The following is a 14269-nucleotide window of genomic DNA, read 5'->3' on the forward strand; positions in this document are numbered from 1 at the left end:
TTCACTGAACTTGAACAAGAACCACCCTGAAAATAAGTAGATACATAGGGAGAAGCACCATGTCATTTATTACTAACTATTTTTGTGCCAGATCCTTTCCCACTCTTCAATCTACTTTATTTCCCAGCCTTTACCAAATATATTTACTATATGCTGTCTATTAAATCACTGGTTTTATCATGGTAAAAGATTACCCTGTAAACGCTGAAATAGAATAATCTAAATTTTATTAAACAGTATTTTTCAAGTTTAATGTATTACTTGTCCTTCAGATATTTCTGTTATTTTTGGATCACATATATAACAATAGCAGACTCCTGTGACTGCAATAGATTTTACATTACAGCCAAAAACACACCCTAGAAAATATTTACTTTTTTGGCCTTTCTTGTAATTAGTCAGTTTCTCAAATTGCATGTTTGAGACATTTGAGATGTGCTCAGGAAGGCAAACTGCGATTGAACTACTCTCTACAATACAGATGAAAAACAGAAGGGCTCTACACAGCCACTATTTCACCCCAGCTTTGCTTTACATGGTGTCTGCTCTAACAATCTCATTGGAATAAAACAGGAGTAAAGGGGAGCAAAGGGCACAATGATTTGAGGTGGGGGGTGTGGGAAATAAAACTCAAAATCATAGGAAAGCCTGATGAAAAATACCTTGTTAGGTGTATCTGAAATTGCTGCAGTATTTTCACAGTACCTATGACTTATACTTGTCCCAAGAGAAATCAGTTTCGTATCAAATCATAGAATGATAGTGCTGCAGGCAAGTAATGTCTACTTAACCCAACACCCAGCTCAATCCCTGTAGGAACTGAGGAAGTGTAAGCACACTATTCTATCTTCAGTCAGCCTAAACGAACTGTAGAACAACTGTGTATGTTCATAAAAGCAAGGCTTCTTCAGACAGATTGCTATCATATACACTACATGCTGTGCTATATGATGTTACATTGTTGAAATGCATGTGACTAGTGTAAAAAAAGAAACCCATGTTATTTATGACACACGAACAGAGATACTTCTTTGTATGCTGCTTAGCTCTTCTCTGGATTTTACAGTTCAAGGAATTTTTGAAATTTCATTCCACAATTTTCCAAGTTTTCATTCTGCATGTCAGTCTATTTTGTCTGAGAGCAGCTATCTAGTCTTGTTAGTGGCCAAAAAGTCTGAAACTATATCAGCAAAGCAGATAAGAAGTAACTAGTGCAAAAAACATCCTTCGTCTGCCTATAGTCATCCTCTGTAATTAGCTCACTCCCTGCAAGGAACATAGAGGTCTTTACCTGTGAAGTACCACTGGCTTTTCTACAGGGTGTCCCAGAAGATCCTGAATACTGTCCCACTGTAAATACACCAAAGACTATGTTAAAATGAGGCACAGGAAAACTCTTCTTTTTACCTAGGAAAAGAGTTGTGCACATTTTTGTTTGTGACATGTTCATTTTCCAAATAACAGAGGTGGTATTTACAGAAGTATTTTGTGACTGAAGCCATACTAAGTAATGTGAATGATCTATTTCTAGGGTTAGGAAATCCTCTCAGTGTTTACTCTGATTTTTGTCTCAATAAAAGCTTTGAATTAGAATTACTAATATAAAAAAATTCTGTGGGTCTTATGGGTAAAACGTAGCTAGAAAGTCCTGTAGCATTTCAGGGACATCTCAAGAGAACAAAGCAGCTGTGGGAAACCTCAGCCAAATATCCTCTTACATACCTTTGCAGAGGGAAAAAGAGCATCACTGCTACCTCTCCCAAAAGCCTTTCTGTGATTTAAGTGACAAGTTTGGAAAAAGAGGAAAGCTGCACTATTTAATGATGGGGAATGTCCAGCAGTTTTCATCGTTCTAAGCAGACTTAAGAAGCTGCAGTTTCACACACAAGACTGAAATAAGTCAAAGCTCTGAAGGATGTAAGTAATTCAAATCAATGAGCAAAGAATGGCAGCTTCCAGGTTGCTGACTCATTTTTTCCCCCAATATGGGATCCAAAATTCACCATGGAAAGCTTTCATTTGACACCCCAGGAGCCAAGAGGCTCCTGACTGACCCTGACTGAATGTTAACTGTAGAGACACTGCTGGACACAATTTTTGAGAAGTTTTTCAACCTAATGTAGCTCTCAAACATGCAGCAGCAACTGCCTGGTTGGGAACTTTATTTAGGTAGTAAGGCTCTACAGTCTTCAAGGAGTCTGCTGTCATCAGGAGGTGTCATGCTGGCAGTGACATTTTTGTAAGGCCTGCTGCTGCCTGAGAAATGTCCCACTAGTGGCATGCTTCGAAAGAAACTGGAAGGGCACTGGACCCTCTTGGTTAAATTCTGAATGTCTTCAAGAGCTACATTAAGTAGAAAAGTTCTGTGAAAATTTTGTTTAGAAATCTCTCTTTCATCTAACATTCAGCCACCACTACTATCACTTTCGCATATCACTTATTTTACTGTTCTATGTCTACCTGCAGCTATCTTAAAAAGGCAAAGCATGCAATAACCAAATTTTCTAGAAGTGTGCTATTACAAATGCCTTCAGTCCTTAACACAACAAAACGTTTAAACCAAAAAAAGCACACATTAACTTTTGGCCTTCAACTTTTCTATTTTAAAACATGATAAAACTGCTATTATTTCTTCAAAACATACTGCAAATTCAGCACAGGTCATTTAGATGGTTTAAGAAAAGAAAGAAAACATTCAGTTCTGCACAGACTTACCTTGCTGTATGTTGTACATGTTTCAGTCTGTGAATCAGCACTATCTATGAACAAAAAAAGGAAAAGCCTTTATAGTTTATGCTTGAACAATCTCCTATATAATCCTTTATTTTGGGAGGTTAGTTCAGTTAACAGGAAACATACAAATGTTAGATCAGTTCATATACAAATTTACCAGCATTTACTAGCAACCAGAATTGTCAACAACATTGATTAAATGCCAGTTCAGGTGGTTAAACAGATCTGCCTATTCACAGCAAGTTTCAAATTCTAACACTATATATGTTTAAGCTGTAATCTTACATAGGAGAATGCCAGCATAAAAGAAACTACATCTCTCTGCACTAAGTTAACTTGCCTAGCACAGCCACTCATTGAGATAACATGATGTCCCACTCATCAAGTCCAAACACTCTTGGAAAGAAAGCTGGCTAAAACTGACAGCTTGACACTCGGGAGCTGGCAGGCCAGAACTCAACTAAAATGCCACTTTCAAAAACAAAGAGAGCAGAGAGCTTGGGAAATGCAGTCTACCTATTGAATAAAAGCGGCAGGTGACGCCAGCATTAATTTATGCTTACAGTCTTAAAACTACATTGCTGGTGGTTTCAAACACTATTCCTACATATATTTGAGGACTTCTGAATACTGAAAGCACCTTCCTGAAGCAGTGTGAATGGACCTAGACACTAAACAAGTCAAACATAGCAAATAGCCTTTAATTTGATTGAAAGCTCCTCTGTACTTTCCACCCTCTAATGCTCTCTTTATGTTGAAAGAGTTAATTTGAACTCTAGCTGTCAATTTACTGACTGTAGCTGAATTACAGAAGGGAATTAATAAAGCTGCATCAAGCACTGCCACCAGATGGAAAAAGATGGGCTCCTGATAAATTTTGTAACATTTGTTTTCAACTTGTTACATGTCCTGAACATACACTAGAAACCAGAAAGGTGAATTAAAAAAAGAAAACAATAAACACCACACCACCCCCCAAAAAAACCAAAACAAAACACCGGACATACTCAGAAGAGAATCATGGTACTATCTGAGGTGAATAAATAAAAAAAAAAAAAGAAATTAATGCCTTTCAAGTACTGCACAATAACTTAAGGGAAAGTTTAAAAAGCAAGAACTTTAATGCTTATTCTTTTGGCTGAATTACATAAGCTTACATTGATTTGAATACAGACATCAGTTTCCCAGGTTTTTATGACTCTTCATACATGCTCATACTGCCATGACAGCCACAGGAGAATTCAACATTTCACAGGGAAGTAGTTTCAGTGAAAACCCATCAAAATGAAGAAAGCATCCCTGGCCAAAACCTTAGCCTCTATCCAGTATTCCCTGAATAATCAAAATACACACTTCCCCAGTACACTTGCTAATTCTTACATAAAAGAATTCTACGTCAGTCATTGTGATCTTCAATCAAACAAGGTTCCCCATGCTTTGTTACAATTGCTTACATGCACAGAGCTGGGCACATCTAAATATCTTGTAGAATTCAGCACTAGAGTTTGTATTTTTTTTTTCCTCCGAGTAGAAATGTTCAAGTGAACACAACAGATATACTTTGTCTACAGCTCATAGAGCCAACATATTCCAGATGTTCATTCTCATTTCCAGCTAAACCAGTCTATATTAAATATCATGAATAAGCCTTTCAAGAGAGAGTTCAGGATTAAGAAGTTCAACAGTGGATTGGACAGACCAGCTCAGACTAACACTGCCATATAGATTTTGGGCCTCCAGGTACAAAATAATTGATCTTAGCAGAGTGACAGCATTATAGAAAGTTAGTGATGTTCCAGTTAAATGATTATTTACTTGAATTGTATGACTGTCGTGGTTTAGCCCCAGTCAGCAACCAAGCACCACGCAGCTGCTCGCTCACTCCCCCCTGGTGGGACAGGGGAGAGAATCAGAAGAGTAAAAGTGAGGCAGCTCATGGTTTGAGATAAAGACAGTGTAATAGGTAAAGCAGAAACTGCGCGCAGAAGCAAAGCAAAACAAGGAATTCATTCACCACTTCCCATGGGCAGGCAGGTGTTCAGCCACCTCCAGGAAAGCAGGGCTCCATCATGCGTAACAGTTACTTGGGAAGACAAACGCCATTACTCCACAATGTCCCCCCTTCCTTCTTCTTCCCCAGCTTTATATACTGGGCATGACGTCATATGGTATGGAACATCCTGTTGGTCAGTTTGGGTCAGCTGTCCCGGCTGTGTCCCCTCCCAGCTTCTTGTGCACCCAGCAGAGCACGGGGAGCTGAAAAAGTCCTTGACCAGTGTAAGCGCTACTTAGCAACAACTAAAACATGTCCACATTATCACCGCTGTTTCCAGCAGAAATCCAAAACATAGTCCCATGCTAGCTACTGCGAAGAAATTTAACTCTATCCCAGCTGAAACCAGGACAATGACCAAGGTAATGTAAGTAAAATCCAAGAGCTGCTAAGTTCACCGAATCACAGGTCAGAAGGGACCTCAGGGATCATCTAGTTCAACCTTTCTAGGAAGAGCACAGTCTAGACAAGATGGCCCAGCACCCTGTCCAGATGACTCTTGAAGGTGTCCAATGTGGCCGAGTCAACCACTTCCCTGGGGAGATTATTCCAACGGTTGACCGTCCTCAGTGTGAAAAATTTCCCTCTGGTGTCCAATCGGAATCTCCCCAAGAGCAACTTGTGTCCATTCCCCCATGTCCGCTCCACGTGGCTCCTTGTTAAAAGGAAGCCTCCATCTTCTTTGTAGCTACCCCTTAAGTACCAGTACATGGAGATGAGATCCCCTTGAAGCCTCCTTTTCTCAAGGCCAAACACACCGAGTTCTCCCAGCCTACCCTCATATGGCAGGCTTCCCAGTCCTTTGATCATCTTGGTGGCCCTTCTCTGGACCCCTTCCAGCCTGTCCACATCCTTTTTTGTACAGTTCTGGTCCCCGCTGTACACAGTACTCCAGGTGTGGCCTGACAAGCGCTGAGTAGAACAGGATAATGACTTCTTTCTCTCTGCTGGCGATGCCCTTTTTGATGCAACCCAGCATCCTGTTGGCCTTCTTGGCCGCAGCAGCACACTGTTAGCTCATGTTGAGCTTCCTGTCCACCAGGACCCCCAGGTCCCTTTCCACAGAGCTGCTCTCCAGCCAGGTGGATCCCAGCCTGTGCTGCACTCCCAGATTATGTTTTCCCAGGTGCGTGACCTTACACTTCTCCTTGTTGAACTTCATAAGGTTCTTGCTGGCCTGGCCTTCCAGCCTATCCAGATCTCCCTGCAGAGCAGCTCTCCCTTCTGGAGTGTCTACTTCCCCACTCATCTTGGTGTCATCAGCAAACTTAATCAGGCTACACTTGATGCCGTTGTTCAGATCACTTATAAAGATACTGAATAACATTGGGCCCAATACTGATCCCTGGGGGACTCCACTAGTGACAGGTTGCCAGTTTGAGAAAGGAGCTATTTGTCACCACCCTTTGGGTGTGGCCTGTCAGCCAGTTCCCCACCCACTGCACAGACCACTTGTCTAGGCCATAACGCATTAATTTCTCCAGCAGGAGACTATGGGGGACTGTATCAAAGGCCTTGGAGAAGTCCAGGTAGACAATGTCCACCACCTGCCCCACATCAACCAGGCAAGTCACTTTATCACAGAAGGCCACCAGATTTGTCAAGCACAAGCTGCCTTTAGTGAAGCCATGTTGGCTTTTCCCAATCACGTGCTTCATTTGACTTGTGTTGTCCCCCAGGAGGATTCATTCCATAACTTTCCCAGGGATTGAAGTAAGGCTGATGGGCCTATAGTTACCCGGATCCTCCCTCGATCCTTTCTTGTAGATAGGGGTAACATTTGCCTTCGTCCTCTGGGACATCCCCGGTTCTTCACGAGTTCTCGAAGATTATGGAGAGTGGCCTTGCGATGTTGTCAGCCAGCTCTCTCTACACCCTCAGGAGGACAGCATCAGGGCCCGTTGATTTGTAGGAGTCAAGCTCCTGTAATAATTCATGTACTAACGTGTGCTGGTTTTGGCTGAGAAGGGGTTAATTCTCCTCACTGTGGGGGTCGGCTACCTTTCCAGCTTCCCACGGCAGCGCGTGGCGGGGGGGGCTGGGAGGGGCAGGGCCATGGTGGGGGCGGCTGACCCCGACTGGCCAATGGCAGGTTCATTCCATACCACGTGACACCATGACCAGTATATGGAGGGGGGGCAGTGGCAGCGCGGAGGCGGCGCGGCGTCGGGTGGCGAGTGGCTGCGGCGTGCGCGGTTTGTTTCGGCGGTTCGTTCCCCCTCTCCCCTCCCTTCCCCCCTCCCCCGGGGCTTTGCGCCTCTCGTTCTCCTTTACATTGCATTTCTATTGTTGTTTCTTTTGATTTTAATTACTAAACTGTTCTTATCCCAACCCACGAGCGTTACCCTTCTGATTCTCTCCCCCATCTACCGGTGGGGGAGTGACCGAGCGGCTGTGTGGGGCTGAGCTGCCGGCTAAACCACGACATAACTCTTCCTTCACTGATGGTGGGTCGGTGTTTGGATCAACCAGCAATTTTGTTCCCAAACCCTGGGACCCAACATTGCTGATAAAGACAGAGGTGAAGAAAGTGTTGAGGACCTCTGCCTTTTCAGCATCATTGGTGACTGACTCTCCTATTCTGTTAAAAGTGGGCCTATGTTTTCCTTCTTTTTCTGCTTATGGTTGACATACCTGAAGAAACCTTTCTTGTTATTTTTGACATCTACAGCCAGTTTCTTCAGATACTTGTACTGAAGTATCTTTTTCACTTGAGAAATAGAAACCTAACCCAGAATTTCTCCTCTGTCTCAGTGACTTTCACAGTTAGCATCCTCTGCTAACGAAGGCTGCATTAGAAATTAAAACTGATCATACCACCCCTTTGAGCATTTTGTGATAAATGCCCCCTGAAGCAGGGCAAGAGATGAACTACTCACCTCGCTTTATCACTAGTGGAATCTTGAATTCACAGCGATGGTAACTAGAAAAGGTAAATCATAAAGCTATTAGAAAACAGAAGACCCAAAATAAAGTGCATAGCACTAACTTAGGGCTTTTAATAACCAGTTTAATGAAAAGTCCCATGAATAATAAAGTGACAGTCTCAATGCTAACAGATTAAGAAGAAAAGTTCTCATTTCTATTCTCTACACCAAAAAAGGCATCAGCCTGGCAATGTCCTAACAATTTTCTAAAGGACACAAAAAGGTCCTTCAGCACAAATTACTCTGCTGTTACACAGAGTGGATGGAGAAACACTCAGCTTAGAAACAGTACTATAGATTTCTCTGTCACTAACACCAACTGCTTGAAAATACGTTCGCTTTAATCAGACATCCAATCATTTATTCCCTAATTCATTATTCCCCTAAAGAGTTCACATTTTTGAAGTATTGAAAATATGTTCAGAAGCAAGAGAGGTGGTGTGTTTTTTTTTTTTTTAAAATCACTAACTGAAATCATGTCAGGAAAAAAACCCAGCAGCCTACCCACCACACTCTTGCTAATAAGAACTTTGCCTGCAGCAAGAGAGTTTGCACATTATAGCTAGACTGTGAACTACCTTACCTCCTTTACTGGTTTAAGACATACTTGACAATACAAAGGCATTTAAAAGTAAAAAGAAAATTATTTTTTTTACAAAAGTGCTGAAACCTCCACAAGTTACCAGATACACTTGGGAAAAAAATACTGGAAATCTATAAAGAGAACATAAGATTTCCTTTTCAGGTGCATTAAAATACTCTTTAATAGATCAGTTCTTTACACTCACATGTTGAAGTTGTAATGACCAGGATAATTCGTATGCAGGACAAATTTCTTCACCTTGTGAGTGTTTGCATCAAAGAGAATATCCTGTTGAAGAAAAAAAGCCAGAGAGACATGTAACAATTTGGATAGAAGGTGGCTTTCCCCAACCTAACCTGAGATCAGTTACAATAGTACCTGTATATAATGATATACCTCTCATTGGAACCGAATGGAACTATGAAAAGCAGTATTTGAAAATGAGACTGTCTGTAAATTCAAAACTGTAGCTTCATTTGCTAATGTTGGCAAGTTTTCTAAGGAGGTCTTGTTTTTCTGCATATTATTTACAGTAACTTAGACTAAAGCAAAATAGCTGTAAGGAAGGACATAAAGGTTGAACTACATCGGAGAATTTAGCAAGCTTTCACAATTGATACACCTATCTCAGTTCTGTGGGACAGGAGCATGGATTTCAGAAATAACAACTAGTGTATCTATGCATCAGGCACAGTAGAGGGAGAAAACCTAACAGAATGCCAAAGTGCAAACATAAAGAGCCCTCCATCCACTGGCGGAGATGATACAAGGGCACGGATTGAATTTGCAAGTGCTAGAGAAAAGTGAGAGTGTTATTCTTCATATGCAGATTCCTAAGGCAGCGATCAAGAGTTTTGCAGTCTCATTTCCTACAGCCTTTGGCCTTCTGAAAAGGATTGCCATGTAGCTAAATCAAAACTTTACATGAATTTGTTTATGGAAGCTTCCCACTCACCACTCCAAGTGTGAAATAATTGAAGAAGTAGTCATTGCACTTTGATGGGACCTGCTTATGGGGTGAGGGCGAATGGATTTTCATCTACAAGAAACACATTTTTCAAAAGTATTTAATAGCGGCCACAAATATCTAAGAAACATGTTTTCCAAATGTATTTAATAACGGTCACAAAGACAAATACCATTAACATCATCACTACACTCACATAAATTGTCATAATCTCATTTGAAGCCCTTGTTCAGATATGTAAGATACTGTGCTTCAATGCAGTGACACAATGACACATCAGGGTTTTTTTCTTTTTTAGTTATCTGAAGTAAAAGGTTTACTCATATGCTATGTAAACACATTAGGAAAGGATCAAAATATATGCTAAAGTTCTTTTACATAAGCTATAATTAAAAATAGGTAGTGCACACTCGCTAAGGCTCATTTGGATTGAAAAGTGCTCCCGTTTTTATCAATTTTAAACCAGTTAAAATAATGCGCTTTTTCTTCATTTAAACAGATTTACAATGATTTAGCTTACAAAAGCTTTTAAAAATAATATTATATATAATAGACCAGGATGAAATGTTATATCAAACGAAGCACTCATAATTTGTGCTACACGGAAGCTTAACTTCACTGGCCTTGCAGAACACAGGCCTTCTGATTAAACTCAGACAGCACTGAACGGAGAGAAAGTCTTGTGCCTGAATCAATTCCCTCACCTTATCTTCAGACTTGTAGAAGACTTTGTGCGGAGACCCCAGGGTGCTCAGCACATCCTGGCACGAATCACCAAAGTACACACAACGTTCAAATACCCGCATCTTGGCATCAGCTAAAACACCCGGGCCACAACCTGAGGAATGGAAAACAACTCAAAATTTGTCCTTCCTGATCAGAGAATACATCAGCAAATCAACACCAAAAGCTGAGCATTCCTCTATTTAATCACAAAACAGCTGCATTCTTTAGACAACAGTGCCAAACTAAATTTAACCCTTTGGTTTGCAACAGTTTAAATGTTTCTTATCAAAGTGTCATAGGTGGGGATCTGTGCAACAGTCAGCACATAACCTCCAACGTCAGCAATGCTATCTTCACTTCCTTGCCATTCACGTGAACGTGACTTATTTTCAGTCTCAGCTTTATCAGATGGTTATTAGTGGTAAGTACCAGGAATTATTTCTATCCTTAAAATATTCTGCTTTAGCAACTAGAGATGTATTCCAGCTAAAAAAAGTAAAGACCGTGAAATGACATTCCTCATCCATATTAACTGTATCAAAAACCATATACCCTTTACTCAAGATTCCCATAGCTTATCAATAGCAAGTATGTTCCTACGCAAACAATGTTAAAAATGGATCTTGCTGAATAGCCATTACAAAGATTAATGGCTGACATACGTTACTAGATGTCAAGAAACTGAAAGATCTTACAGTCTGTGACCCCATTTGCTTTCAGGAACGCAGCATCTTACATTTACAAGAATGCACGTACACATATGCAGCAGTTACTGAAAAATACAGGATGTGCTCTAAATACACACTTAGCTTTTCTCACTGTACATTATTTATGTAGCCAGTTACCCAATAAATGATAAAAATCTGATTGAGTCATCCCTGATTTCTTAAGAGTTACTTCAACTTAATATGTTTGCAGAGAAACTTGTGCTAGAACAGGTGTGTAACGTTCTACAACGGAATTTCTGCAAACTTCAGCAAGACAAGAACGGCACATGTCCAGATTGCATCTCTGCAAGTTTGTCTGAACATCAGTGATGTATTTTAATAATTATTTTATTCATTGAAAACATTTCCCTTAAGCTGCGCATATATATATATATTTTTAACTAAACTCGACACTCTACCTTAGATGTGTCCAATTTCCCAAAATCATTTATATTACTATGATGTTATAGCTAACTCCTTCCCTACTACACGAGGATACATGTTCCCTGTCCTAGGCAGCTCTCCATTATCTTCCTCTGTAAAGAGAGAAGCAAGATAACTTGAAGACATCGGCTCCATTTTCATTCTTCATCTTAAGTTTTCTCCTTTTTAACTTTTGCATATTGGGAATGTATTCCAAGTGTTTCCTCAATATACATACAGCTAGTAATCAGAAGAGGTCAAAAACTGAGCCTGCTAATAAAAATTGTTAAAAACATCTCAGTATTTTTTCTTAAAATCATTGTCAAGTCTCAACTTATGGTGACTGAACAAGGCTCCTTTGCAGTCATCATATCTTTCCCTAATTTCTAAGCCCACCCCACCCCACGCCCCCATCTCTGAAAGCACACGCAAGGAGAAGGTATTCATCAGCTTGTCACTTTCACTGCTGTCTCCTACAGCAAATGAAAATGAAACTGCATTTAAAGTGCACTCTAAGGCTGCAGCCTGCATGTAGTCTTTTGGTGTAGTCTCTTGCTTGCATTTTTTAAAAGCCTTCCAGAATTAAATCACAAAAAATATTAACATTATACAGCTCACCAGAATCTCAGAGGAAGCACACGTACATAAGGTTTCTTGATTTATCACGGGTTTTTTCAGCAATGTACTTGCATCTGTTTTAATCTACATATACATCTGGAGACAAATTCCATTCCTGCAAACAGACTAAGGACTTGGAACTACAGAGGACACAGCTACAGTCCTCCGTGACTTCTCCAAGGCCAGGTAAACGCAGCAGCGGACAGACTCACCTTCACAGGGTTTTTACTGGGTTTTGTTTCCAATAGTTCAAAATAAGGTATATAGAACACTTTGAAATCACCTGTAAAATCATCACAAATAACCTATGCTTAATTTATACAGGTTCATCCCTTTTTCTGTGAGGAAAGTAACCAGTTCAGTGCTCTGAGTGTCACCAATACCTGCAGTAAGTAGGCGAAGCCGTAAACCTGAGGGTCCAGTTCCATCTCTCAGAACATCAACGTTCTCAGCGTACACATTACCAAGGAAACAGCTGAGGGGCATCAAGGGAGCCCTGAAACCAATCGTACAGTAAATGTGCACAAGATTGACTTAATCTTTAAATTTTCCATTAACAAGCTGGTACCAGTTCACTGGAAGAGAGCATGTGAATTTTGACATAGCTGCATTTAACTCAGACTGAAGATTAAAAGTTATATTAAACACAAGGATGAGAAAGCCTGGGTAAAAAGGAAGAACAACAAGGCAGCACTCAAATGCAGGACCTTTACTGTTAACGAAACAAACAGCAAGTTTCAAAGACTCCAGAAATTAGAGAAACCGTATCTAGCCTTTGGATACCTTCTATGAGGACGTATCATTTCGGACTTCTCAGGAAAAAATGGACGTTGTACAGTTTTTAAAGATACCTATCAACCAAATGCAACAGAACAGCCTTCCCTGTGATGCTCTCGCTGCTCTTGGGAAGGTACTCCATAGTTCAGAACATAGTTCAGCTTGTGCAGGTACACCACAGACAACTGTTCTGCTTTACTGGGACAGCTCTCATTTTAATTCAATTACAATAATATTTGAGAAAACTGTAACAGCCCCAAGAAAGATATTTTAAAAGGAAGGGCTGCTTTTTTTGTGTGTTAGTTTGTATATACTCTGTAAAATTCACTTTTCTTACCTGAACGTCTCCTGTGTGTGAATGACAGGAGCTGTAAGTCAGGCGTTGAGCTCTCACACAGACACAAGAGCCCCAATGTCAATTTGCTCTTCCTAGAAAGGTTGGCCTAGATGATCCCTGAGGTCCCTTCCAACCTGTGATTCTGTGTAATTAGTGCTTTCACTAAAGCCCACCACTTCACAGATAGGCACAGACAACAACATTTTTCTGAAGTACACTTATTTCTGATTAGGAGACAATGTCTGCATAAACAAGGTTCCCTCCCTTCTGAGCAGTAATCCACAAATGTTTCAATCTTCTCCCAGCATTAAAACCCAACTGTCTCTGCAAAACTACCACCTTATCAGTCTAGCTATTTATAAGCTGAAAGGAAGAATTTACAGAAGTCATTCCAAATTTTCCTTGAGTAAGGAACTCCAGGAACAATGTTTTTTAGAAAGAGCAAGACATCAGATATTGTACAATAAATTACTGCTAAAGAGAAGACAGAATACAGTACCATAGAAAATATTAACCACATTAAAACAACTATTCCATTAATATCAAGGCATGAAGATTAGTTTCCTCAGAATAGTGAAGTCAGTCAGGTAACTGCAAATATTTTGAATATAGGGTAGATTATGCACATGGCTAAGCCTGAAAATACATATTTTATTATTTTTGCATAGCAAGGGAGATTAAGACCCTTGGTAGGACCCTACCATGACAGACACTGTACCAATACACTACAAAATTACTAACTGCCTACACCAAGTTTGATTTTGTAGGGAGAGGTCATTAGCATGCAAACAAAAACTAGGGTAAGAATAGTCTAACTGCATCTCTTACTAGATTCACTGCATTTCCCCCTTCACTTACTTAATTCATTTTCAGGTCAATGGAATTAGCCTACTACAGCTGAGCCAAGATGATTTAATAGCAACATAAATCAAATGAACGTTTGATTGTGAGGACAATTCCTGAGGAAATTTGAGAGAGCTTGGTATCTAAAGGCATTCTGCACACTATCAAACTCATAAGAACCCAAACTGAACCAAAAAAAGGAGTATATGATTATATTTAGCATTCAAAAAACCCTATATAAATGAGGAAGAAAACTTATATTCTAAATTATCAAAACAGCAGCTATACATACTTGGTATCCTGCAGACTGTTTCCATTGTAGATGTACATACGTTTCACAGTCGCACCATGTGGAATTTGCAGGGAGGCTAGACCATGGGCAAAGTTAGGCTGTGGATATACAAAATCATTCTTGTTACATGACACACAGTACGCTTCAGGTCAAAGCTATAGATTACATTAGAAATACACTATATGCTTAGCAATTCAGGTAAGTCTCTAGCCAAAGACAAGGGGGGGAAAAAACAACAACAAAAATCCCTTCTAGGAGGTGTTTCTTTACATTACACTACTCC

The 14269-nt window shown here is 40.2% G+C and overlaps 1 protein-coding gene across 14 annotated transcripts in view; it reads right to left on the reverse strand.

The window, feature by feature from the left end:
• PHAF1 (phagophore assembly factor 1) overlaps positions 1-14269 on the reverse strand; it is a 53018-nt gene that overhangs the window by 16819 nt on the left and 21930 nt on the right. For all 14 annotated transcript variants that reach the window (XR_012662061.1, XR_012662062.1, XM_075101724.1 and 11 more), the window contains 8 exons: positions 13987-14084; positions 12121-12233; positions 9968-10101; positions 9252-9335; positions 8502-8584; positions 7666-7709; positions 2716-2759; positions 1292-1350 (listed from right to left, as the gene is read on the reverse strand). Coding sequence is in view for 12 of the 14 variants with exons in the window: in XM_075101724.1 (XP_074957825.1) it covers positions 1292-1350; positions 2716-2759; positions 7666-7709; positions 8502-8584; positions 9252-9335; positions 9968-10101; positions 12121-12233; positions 13987-14084 (659 nt within the window). In the remaining 2 variants the exon portion in view is untranslated. The remainder of the gene's footprint in view (positions 1-1291; positions 1351-2715; positions 2760-7665; positions 7710-8501; positions 8585-9251; positions 9336-9967; positions 10102-12120; positions 12234-13986; positions 14085-14269) is intronic.

This window comes from Phalacrocorax aristotelis, chromosome 8 (genome assembly GCF_949628215.1).
Source record: "Phalacrocorax aristotelis chromosome 8, bGulAri2.1, whole genome shotgun sequence".
Classification (NCBI taxonomy): domain Eukaryota; kingdom Metazoa; phylum Chordata; class Aves; order Suliformes; family Phalacrocoracidae; genus Phalacrocorax; species Phalacrocorax aristotelis.